The following is an 11,437-nucleotide window of genomic DNA, read 5'->3' on the forward strand; positions in this document are numbered from 1 at the left end:
GTCATGTGGGGTGAAGTCAAATTTCCCCAGGTTTTTAAAGTTAGATATGATTTTAAAACCTATATTTTAGCCTGTTCAGTCCCTGAAAGGTGAGAAATCTGCAAAAACAACCTGCTTTCCTTTTATCATCACAAGAACATACAATATTTGCATGTGGCAACCCATTTGACTGCTTTTAGTGAGTAAGCACATTTTTACATTACATTACATTTTATTTAGTGGACGCTTTTATCCAAAGCAACTTACAAATTATGAGGTACATAAGCAATAGAGCACATAAAATATGTAATATTAGAAAATATAGAAAAAGAAAGGAGGAGGGGGAGCAGGAAATGAGGTTAGAAGTAGTTAGTTTGTTAGAGGTGTTACGAGAGTAAGTGCTTTTTAAATGTATATATGCCACTTCAGCATTATTTAGCCTATATTATAAAATGTTATAAAACCTGCAGATCAGATCTTGCTGGTCTTAAATACTTTTCACTTGAAGTTACTCTGACGTTACAGTTCTTAAAATTACAATTTGCATACCCCTAGCTGTGACTTTCAACATGTCGGCTGATTTTAATTTTTGTGGTGTAATCTATCCAGCAGTTGTTCTTTTGTCCAAATTTTGTGTTAAATAAACAAAAAAAATGCTCTAAAATTACTTTTTTCCTCCTGCTATACCTTTTTAACTGCAAGATATTTGTGTGATGGTGTCAGAACGTAAAATTTGTGTTGTTCTCATCCTTGTTGTTTCTCGCAGGTGAAGCGGGAGCCGGGCGAGAATGGCACGAGCCTCACGGACGACGAGCTTGTGTCCATGTCGGTGCGGGAGCTGAACCAGCACCTGCGGGGTCTGACCAAGGAGGAGATCCTGCAGCTGAAGCAGCGACGGCGCACGCTGAAGAACCGCGGCTATGCTGCCAGCTGCCGCGTCAAGCGCGTCACGCAGAAGGAGGAGCTGGAGCGGCAGAAGGCGGAGCTGCAGCAGGAGGTGGAGAAGCTCGCTTCGGAGAACGCCAGCATGAAGGTGGAGCTGGACGCCCTGCGCTCCAAATACGAGGCGCTGCAGAGCTTCGCCAGGACTGTGGCCCGAGGGCCCGTGGCACCGGTCACCAATGCCGCTGTGCCCATCTCTGCCCGTGGCCCACTGGCCTCCGTCATAGGGCCCCTCGTACCGGGCAAGGTGGGGGCCACCAGTGTCATCACAATAGTAAAGTCCAAAACGGACGCGAGGTCTTAGTACAGGCCAGGATTTGTGGGAGAGGATTGGGAGAGAAAAGAGAGAGCGCGAGAGGTTTGGTCAGTGCATCACAATTTAGGCACATTTTAACCCATTTTAAAGTCAAAAGGTCAAACTGCTACAAGTTTTACTCCTCACCATATGGGGAGGTCGATGTGAAGGACACCCGAAACGGGGCATCCTATAATAATGCTTCCCATCTGATGTGGTCAGTTCAGCCTCTTCTTTTGTGTAAAGGATGAGCCCACATCAAGGACGCTTTAATTAAAACACCTGGGCTTCCAGAAGCATCTCCAAATTAGAAAAGCTGAAAAAGATGCAGCGAAATCTGTTTTAGTAAGTGTCCCTAGTGACTGCAGTGAGCACTGTTGTTTATATAGTGTTCTGGTTTTTGTACGATATTGTTTGACTTTAGGGCCCAAGTGTATTTTCTGTGTTTGTTTTGTTTCTATGACGATCTGTGATTTTTATGCAGCGTTTTTTGAGATTCGTTGTGTTTCCGATATGCTGTATTTTTGCTGTTTTTCCGTCCTTTTGTATTTTTGGAGTCGGTCGATAAAAAAAAGAAAAAAAAACAAAAACACTGAAGAGCGTAAAGAACATAGACTTTATGTTCTCTTCACGTTCTCTTCCTTTCTCGTTCTTCACCTCGGTCTTCTAAAGCATCCGAACTGAACCTTAGACATTTTATGTGATGGATACAGTCTAAATATAAAGGTGCTTCAGAGAGTTTGATTGAGACATGCTTAAAGAATCAGTTTCTATTAAATAAAAATAGAACTTTTACATTGACATTAACTTTTTAAAATGTTCTTCACACATATTTTTCTTATTGTACAAAAATGGTTCAAATAGCCCTCAGTAGCACCTTTATTGTTAAGAGTGTTCTGTCAAAATAAGTCAGGTCAGAAAAATGTGAGTTTGTTCAGGGCCCATTCATTGGTGTATTATCTCCACTTTGAGCTTTAAAAGCTTAATAATTCTGAATATTTTCCCACAATGATTACAGTGTAGAAATAAGGTGCTAAGGCGTTCTCTGAGTGAGTCAGAGAAGAACCATGTTTGGTTTCATAATAAAGACATTTTTTGTAAAAACAAAGCTTTGCAATTGGTAAAGATCACTAAACATCTTTTATACAAAATTGACCTTAAATCCAGTTTCCAGTCTTGGATCCAGTAATTACTGAAAAGGGGAGGGGACAGTTGTGGCACTTGTACCAATGATCACAAATTCCTGGAGCTGAAACTGGATTCAAGGGCCATATTTGAAGACCTCAGAAGTTCAGTCAGAGAACCCTTTGTAGCACTGATCAAATTGTAGGAAAAACAGATCTTGTTCTGGTCCCATTCTTAGAGCATTGTTGTGCTCAACTTCTTCCCTTCTTTCTCCTGATCTTCAGATTTGTCTGTGAATGGCGGTCCTGAACACACTCTACTGTAGATGCCATCCAGATGTATATTTGTTTAAAAAAAAAAAGAAGCCCTTGTCCCTTTATCTGTGCCTATTGTTGTGCACTGACCAGCCACTGCAGAAAAGGGAGACCAGAGGAGAGTGAGCTGATGTTCGTTGTTCGTATGGTAGCTATCAGGATTACTGAGACCAGTTTATGTGATTGGGTAGTCCTTTTTTCAGGAGAAATAATAATAAAAAGGATTTCTTTCTTTTTATAAAAGTTTATTGGCGAGGCAATAAGATATTTATGTTGTGAAAAAGGCTAAACTGCTGATTTTTTTTATTTTCCTTCGTGGAGCTAGTGAAAAGGTCGTCTTGTGTTTTTTATAGTTCTTATGCTGGCAAAAAAAGTACTTATTTACTATTTACTTTACATTGATTATGAAGTATTAGCTATTAGCTGATAGCTAGGTTAGTAGCTAGATAAGTTTCCCCTGTCTTTGCCTTTTAGTAGCTCCAGAGAGGGATCCGCATCACTTGATGGTTCGTCCCCCTTTTAAAAATGTGGAGAAAAGTGGAAAAAAGGTCTTAAGTGTCGCAGGAAAAAGAAAACAACACTTCCTCTTCTTCTTCTTATTCTTCTTCGTATTTGAAACTGGGACTATCTGGTTGCATAAACCGGTGAACTCTCACAAGCTTTACCATAAATCTGTCGCTGTGACGTTGCGTAACGTATTCTAAGAATCTTTGTCTATATGGTGGAGTCTTGAATTTTATATAAAAAAACAAACACACACACAGACATAGAGTATCTTGCATTATTTATAAAACATAAAAAGAATATAAAGTTGTTTGATATCTCTTTTTTGCAATTGTACCAAAAGTGGCTTAACTATTGAAGTTGATAGCTTTTTCTAGTGACTAGGCGCGTAAAAACTGTGGACTAGCGCGTGTGGTGTGACGTGTAAGTGATAAGGTGATGGTACTGTTCACTATTTTTGGATGTGACGCTCTTCTGTTCTTACTTTGGCCAAACGCAGGTGATAGACTTGCGTATCCCACAAGCCTCCGCTCTCCCTTCCTAATGCCTACCCCTTACAGTTTTTTTTTTTGTTTTGTTGTTTTTTGGAACAATAGCACTTAAATAAGTTGGGTCAACATCAAAATGCCAGAGGTATTTAACAGAGGCGTTTTGCTGTCCCCTAGAATTGGCCTTTTGAGTGAACTCCGCAGCAGATGACAAGTTTGACAAAAAGTCATGTGTTTTTTCCTTAAGGTTTAAAGGGGAATTCCACCAGTTGTATAAGGCTTTTTTTTACCATAATTCAGTAGTTGAATATGTTAAAGTCATTCAGGTTTGGTTTGAGATGATTTATTGAAGAGAAATTTGCTAACTCTGATTTATCTACAGTAGTGATGATAGGAATCAGAAGTACATAATTCTAGCCTTTTTATTTACTATCCAAAACATGAATAACTTGCTGCTACTGTTTTTTTTAATTCATCTTAACAACAGTACTATAAAAACAGATTTGTGCCATCCTCACTTTTGGGAGATGTCCATTCTAAGATACAGTCGTTGAATCTTACAGATACTGTTACAACACAATATACATATGTATAAATGCCTACCCCACATTAAAGAATTGACGTCAAAAACTAGTGGGATTCCTCTTTAAAGGCTGCGGAGGAGCAGCAGTGCAACTGGGTGAGCTTTTGTGCTCTAATGCCAATGGGACTGGGCACAGTTTCCTTGACATCAGCAAGACTGAGTCTCTGCGCCCTATTTAGTGACAACTATACTTGCTATATTTGTATTCCTCTCTTTCTGGGGAAAAAGCAGCTTTTTGAAACTATTGAAATTGAAATTCTCAGGAAAGTGGACCTACGGCAGGGGGTTTGTGGGATACGATTAAGGATAGTGTGGTCTCATCACCTCTGTTTGATAGTCTATTTTTTTTGTGATGTGTGATTTTTATATTTTTGGTGTAAAATGTTTCTATGGTAGATTCTATTTAATGTATTATGTTGGGATTTTATTTTATTTTTTTGGTTATTTGTCATTTTCTTTAAATGCCAGGGAAGTGACACTGCACTGATTTCAACATACAAAACGAAGCGAAAGCACCGCTCTCGCTCTCGCTGCTCCCGCTGTCTTTCAAAAGGGCCTTCTGCTTCAGCTTAAAGTGTTAAAAGGGTTCCTGCGGGTGCAGCGCTGGAGTGCCGAGTGCGTCCCTGGTTCTGCCACTGAATGCTCCATGAGCTGCAGGTCGAGGGAGCACCGCGAAAGTATTTTATTGCGGAACAAAAAACCCTACGATGATTGTGTGGAAGGTCATGTCTTTCACGTTATGCTGAGAACATGTTGTTATACAAGTACTGTATGCAACGGTACAGAGGTTTTCCTGTTACGGTAAAACGTAGCAAAATGATTAGCTCAAATAGGCCCAGTAAGGCCTCACACCAGCCACAATATACTTGATCTTTTAAGCCCCGTCTTAGTTAAACTATACATTATTACAATATACCATCTCCAGAGTTTGGATTGTAAGTCTGAGTTTTCAGCTCCAGTCATTCGGAAGGGCCACTGTGATCCACAGTGTCTTCAGTGCACCTGATTCACCTCATGAAGGGCTTCATAATTAGCAGATGAACTGAAGCAGGTGTGTTACGGTTTGAGAAGTGTGCAGCATGGTGGCTCTGAAGACTCGAGCTGAGTGTGTGACAATCCAAACAGAACCATACAGCACTCAACTACTCCTTATTCTACAATCAGAAGCCTTTTAATTACGTTGTTTTTCTTATGTAAATACATATCCACTGGACAGTTTTATCATGGCCTGATTGGATTTAGATTGTTTGCCCACAGTACTGTGCAAAAGTCACCCTTCATTCATTTCATTTCCACATTTATAAGATGCTCCAACATCTGAATCTGCTGTCACTGCTGTCTGAATGCTCAGAGATCCACCTTTTTACCTTTATTACAGCTTCAGTTTCAGTGTTTCTGCTGAAGATTTTCGTACACCTCTTGGCACATTTAGCAATGCTGAGGTGGACTAGGGTGGACAAGAAGAAGCTGTACAGTTTCCCATCAATCCTGTTTATCTGATAGGGGTGGTTTTGGTGGTTTATCAGGACCTGCACTAGTTTGGAACTTGTTTGAAAAAAATCCCTTGATTTGTATCTTGCTCGTGTCCCCTCAGCCATGTCTCCTCATAAATAAATAACCTGGCTGCTTTAAGTGGAAACTAAATGAAAGATGGGTGATCTTGACATTTTCTTAGTACTGTAACAGGATTTTTGGCAAAATAAGGATTAGCTTGAAACAGGCTATTACTATGGCAACTTGAACAGCCCCAATAGGAAGCTATTTCTAAATGCACTGACTGTAAACACAACACACCGAATCTGTGTTTATACAGCTTCTGGCTGTATTAGCTGATGATGTACTATGGAACCGTTACGTTTAACGTTGTCCAGCATGGAAATCAGCACATGCTGTTGGGGGTTTAAACGTACTTATCAGGCCTTACACATAATGAGCTCCTTTTTAAAAGCTGCACTTATCTGGCATTTAGGTTTGGATAACTATTGTAGGTATACAGTATTTATATGGATTCCTTTTTGTTTTTCTATCAATGTAAATCAAGAAAATGAACTTCCTCTGACTGGTTAATCTGTGAAATTGTTCTGTAAATGGAGTCTTTGGTCCATTTTTGGCGTTGCTTTCGTAACCAATGGTAGCGTTCTCCTATTGGCTGTGGCAGTTCTGTGGCGTGTCTGACATAACAGTGTGAGCAGTGTGTTTTTAAGGGTTTTCAAAATGAATTCTAACTAGCTTACTAGCGAACAATGGCGTGCTCCTCGTCCAAGTGCTCGTGTTCCAGGTAGCGCCACCACGCCTAGCTATAAACTAACGCTCCTCCTCTTCCCCTTCTTCACCTTCGCTTCCTTCGGCGGGAGAGGACGAGCGGCTTGGCTTGTTCACGTACGTCATTGTTGTCGTCGTTGTGGTGACTTGGTGTAGAAGTGAACATATGAATTATATGCAAATTAGCGGGCAGTAGGGAGGGCCCTTTTTGTTTTTTGTTTTTTTGGGACTTGCAGTTCAGTAACCACAGAATTGATCATGAGAGACGCCATTTTATTCTATTTATTTTTTATTTTCTTTTTTTTGCTGTAAAATTCACTCAAGACTCCTCCCTTCACAAATGAAATACATGTTGTAATGTAATGTTTATCACATGACGCAACAGTTGTTCTCATTTTACCTCAGTGGTTGAGTTTAGAGTTTCTCTGAGCTGTACTTTTTTTTTTTTTCTCTGCTGCTAATTACAATTTCAGTGCCCCGCCCCGTTTTTAAACTCATACTACATGTCCCAATAACCAAAAGCAGTGGTTATTGAAATACAGCAAAGTGAGACAATCCTGGCTTGAAAACGATGTGCTGCTGAGAACTGTCAGCTTTTTAAAAAATGTAATTTAGATGACCCCAAGCCAAGCCGTGACCGGCTCTTTTGTCAGCAGATCAATAGCGAGCGCCGAGCCGAGCCAGAGCTCAGCATAGTCTCAAGTGTCCGGTCCTGTTGCCTGGTGCACTACCCTAAAAACGCAAGACTTTGTCCTACTTCTTCCCGAGTGTAACTATTAGTGTGTTAACCACGCTGTGCCGCGCTCATACACTGTATCGAATGACTTCTATTCATTCTTGCCTTGTTGCCGATAGCCCAGATGTGTTTCTGGTCTGCCACGTTCCCAACAGAGCTTTCCTTTTTAGGCCTCCTGGGACGAGCATTAAGAGGTTTTATTTCTGGGCAAAGACAAATGAGTCTCAAATAGTCTACAAAGAGGCTCTTTTCTTTTTCTTTTTTTCATTCCCGTCTCTTGTTAAGGTTAAAGAAACCCAGTTTTCTTTCCCCCTCCACTTCATAACAGCCTGGTTTGTTTTTTCAGAGGTTTAAATGATTAACTCCTCATCACGCCTGTTAACGTCTAAAGCCATCCCTGTTGTTTTGGGACGAGCTCCTCACGCCACAGTTCTACAGCTTGTAAATCAATACAATGAGGATCCTATGTTGAAGGGCACTGGGGTGTGTCATTAGGCCTTTTGGGCCTTTTTTGATTTGAATGAAATGAAATGAGGCCGGTTGTCTGGATGCGAGGCCGCACTTGGGAGAAATATGTTTCGTTGACCAATGTTGTTTGTTTGCGACCTGATTTGTTTGTTTGTATGTTTGTTTGTTTACTGTCTTTCTTTCTTTCTTTTTTTCTTTTTGTCTCCCCTGTTCTTCCTCTTTGCTTCACTTAAACCACATTCAAGTCCATGTACAAACAGTGAGCTGAAGACTGCAAAATTGACTACACCTTATCATAGGAGTGGTGTTTTTTTTTTTAATTTTTTTTTTCCGTTTTGTTTTTGATGTCGTCCCAAAAAATAGTCTAAAAGTATACGGTGAGAAATTTTCAAGCTATAAAGTTGTGAATTTATGACCATGGAAAGTAACATTTTTTTCTGTCGCTATTGATTTAAAAAAAAGTAAAATCTGTTGTTTTTTTCTGTATGCGGTGTAATAAATTCTATCAGTACTTTGTATGGGAAATATACATACAGTAAAAGTCCATTTAATTGTAAGTATTTATCAACTAAGTTATTGTACTTTTTTGCAATTTGTAGATAAGTAATATAATGTATTGGTATATAACGATGAAATTAACTGTATCAGTCAGTCTGGGGCGTCTTTTAATTTATTGATGTATATACTGTATGTTTGTTGATATACAGCTTACTTTATTTTGTATATGACCAATAAATACATTTTGAAAAACACAGTGGTGGAGGTGTACCTGCTGCTTTGTCCGTCCTTGTGTGTGGGTTTGATTGGATGTCATTGTGTGACCTAATTTAGTCACACAATCAGAATCTCCTGATTTGAGAGGCTTTTTTAATAGTGTTTCTGCTCTGTGAATAGCTCTGCCACGTTTTATTTTATTTTCTAAGGAACCTATAAAAAGCTGAGAGATGTAGCAGAGGATGACCTAGTTGGAACAACCTCTCGGCGGACGTATTTTTGGCCTGACATTAGTAAAACATGACACAGTCAGCCGGGGATTGGCTGGGCGCGCTCTCGCTGCTTCGCGGGGACGCGCACGTGCTCTGCGCGCTCCCCGCCTCCTCGGGGACGCGCCGCTATTTCATCCTGACCGGTGGACGCTCGTTATTACTCGGGCAGATAACGACCTTACTGATCAGATGAAGTGTTTAACGCCGGTTCCGCAGGATTTACTGCGTCTTTGTGCTTCCAGTGGAGAAACCCCAGGACTTTCACTTCTCTCCCCCACCATACACACACACACACACACACACCACACATATATATACAGATCAGTTTCTCTGATTTTGCTATTTATAGGTGCATGTTTGAGTAAAATGAACATTGTTGTTTTATTCTATAAACCACGGACAACATTTCTCCAAATAAAAATACTGTCATTAAGAACATTTATCTGCAGAAAATGAGAAATAAAAATGGCTAAAATAACAAAAAAGACTTTCAGACCTCAAATAATGCAAAAAAACAAGTTCATTATCATAAAGAAATTTAAGAGTTCAGAAATCAATATTTGGTGGAATAACCCTAATTTTTAATCAGTTTTCATATTGGCATGTTAGAGGTTGGAGGTTTTCAATTTGGTAAAATCAAAGAAACTCATCAGTTTTACATGGTCTCTTTATTTTTCCCCAAAGCTGTATATTATATATACTAGTGCATCTCAAAAATGAGAATATTATTGATTTATTTAAGTATTTCAGTTCAAAATGTAAAACTTATATATTAAATAGATGTATTACACACAGAGTGATATATTCTAAGCATTTATTTCTTTTATTGTTGATGATTATGGCTTACAGCCAATGAAAATCCAAAAATCAGTGTCTCTGAATTTTTTTTATATTTTTCATATCCATCAATGACCATCAGTAAATTTAGTATTTTTATTTGAAAATCAAGGAACCAGATTCTGGGGGAAGACACACAGTCTAAGCTGCTTGAGGTCTAGTGTGAAGTTTCCACAATCAGTGATGGTTTGTAGAGACATGTCTGGTGTCTGCTGGTGTTGATCCAGTTTGTTTTATCAAGTCTAAAGTCAGTGCAGTGTTTTCCTGCAAAATCGGACAGCGCTTTATTCTTCCCTCTGCTGACAACTTTTATGAAGATGCAGATTTCATTTTCCAACAGGACTTGGCACACTGACCACACTGCCAAAAGTGTTAATTGATCTTATATAATATTCTAATTTTAAGTTTTCACTGGCTGTAAGCCATAATCATCAACAATAGAAGAAATAAACACTACAATAGATCACTCTGTGTGTAAAACATATATATAATATATAAGTTACACATTTATTTTGTTCGATGAACTAGTGCGTGTATATAAATATATACATATGTTTATACTATAAATGTTTTTATCTTTATGCACAGTTGGTTCCTTTCCTTCTCTCTGTCAATATGTCTTAGTTTTAATCATAAATAAAGCAGATCTATTACTAAAAGTGAATCCATTCATTATCATTAGTTAATATGTAAACAGATAAAACAAATTTAATGTCTCTAAAAAAAAGCTCACTTACTTAAAGTTATTACAGTAAATGTTTATGCATACACAATCTGATCATTTATATATTGTTTAAGATTAGGTTTTGGCCAGAAAAGAAAAACAAAAATTACAACTAATTGCCTTAACGGTGCAATATGTAGTGTTTTCCTACAGCATGTTTTCTTTCTACTGATGTGCTACAGACCTTATGTCTTGTTATGAAATGAAGGAATTTTACATCTCATGCATTTACTTTCAAAATAGCCTTTTAAAGTGGTTATGAAATTCCACTATGTAAGATGTATTTTATTTATTGTTCTGTAATAGGCAATATGTTGATATTCATAATTGATATAGTTATTTTAGAGGGGGAAAAACACTTATTGCCCCTTTAGAAACAAGAACGCTTTTGAAATGCAGCCCTAAAACATTCATATTTATATTGTTGTTAATATGTTCCATATTTTAGAGAATAAAGCCTACATATTGTGCCTTATTTATCATCATACAAAAAACGTAGAACTTAATTTTTTTATTTTGAAATATAGCACAATATAAATGTTTACCTTTCCAGTACTTTGCATCATTCACACCCATTTTAAAACAAAAGAAAGTATAAAAGAACAACAGCAAAATAAATAAATAAATAAATAATCCACCTTCAAATGATTTATAGTCACTTACATAATAAGCATTATGATGCAAAATAGTGGGTAAATAATACATGACAAAATTATGCATTGTATAATTAGAGCCACAACAGGGTCATTTTTGAATCCTAAAAATTGTATGTTATTTTGGAATGTTGTTTTTATCTATTTAATTGTAATACACTTCAAAGCTGCTGTAAGTAATATTCCAAATAAATATTTTTTCATTACTCCCAGTAATGACACTGTAGGATCTTGTGGGATATTCTACTAAAACACTTCCTTACGAGCATCATATACATCCTACCAAAACATCTGTAGCTCGGGGCAGAATCATCATACAAACATTTTGTATAAAATGTGGGGCAGGTATATATTTTAGGCTATATAATTGTGGAGGGATACATAGTATGGTAAACAGTCCATTTTTATTTTAATGAATGACGGAGAGCATTTTTTGGTACAAGCTGCTGGAGTTGTTCAGTTTGCTCAGTGTTTAAATTCTCCCTTATGTTTCTTTTATATCACAAGTTGGAAAGTTCAGTACCACTGTACTGTACATTTA

General features: G+C 38.0%; 1 protein-coding gene across 2 annotated transcripts in view; it reads left to right on the forward strand.

Annotated features, from left to right (window-relative positions):
* Positions 1 to 8,023, forward strand: part of mafgb (v-maf avian musculoaponeurotic fibrosarcoma oncogene homolog Gb) — a 40,737-nt gene extending 32,714 nt beyond the window's left edge. For both annotated transcript variants that reach the window (XM_049465582.1, XM_007246096.4), the window contains one exon: positions 746 to 8,023. In XM_049465582.1, the coding sequence (XP_049321539.1) occupies positions 746 to 1,225 (480 nt within the window). In that variant the 3' untranslated portion in view covers positions 1,226 to 8,023. The remainder of the gene's footprint in view (positions 1 to 745) is intronic.
* Positions 8,024 to 11,437: the final 3,414 nt, after the last annotated feature.

Source organism: Astyanax mexicanus, chromosome 16 (genome assembly GCF_023375975.1).
Source record: "Astyanax mexicanus isolate ESR-SI-001 chromosome 16, AstMex3_surface, whole genome shotgun sequence".
Taxonomy (NCBI): Eukaryota; Metazoa; Chordata; class Actinopteri; order Characiformes; family Acestrorhamphidae; genus Astyanax; species Astyanax mexicanus.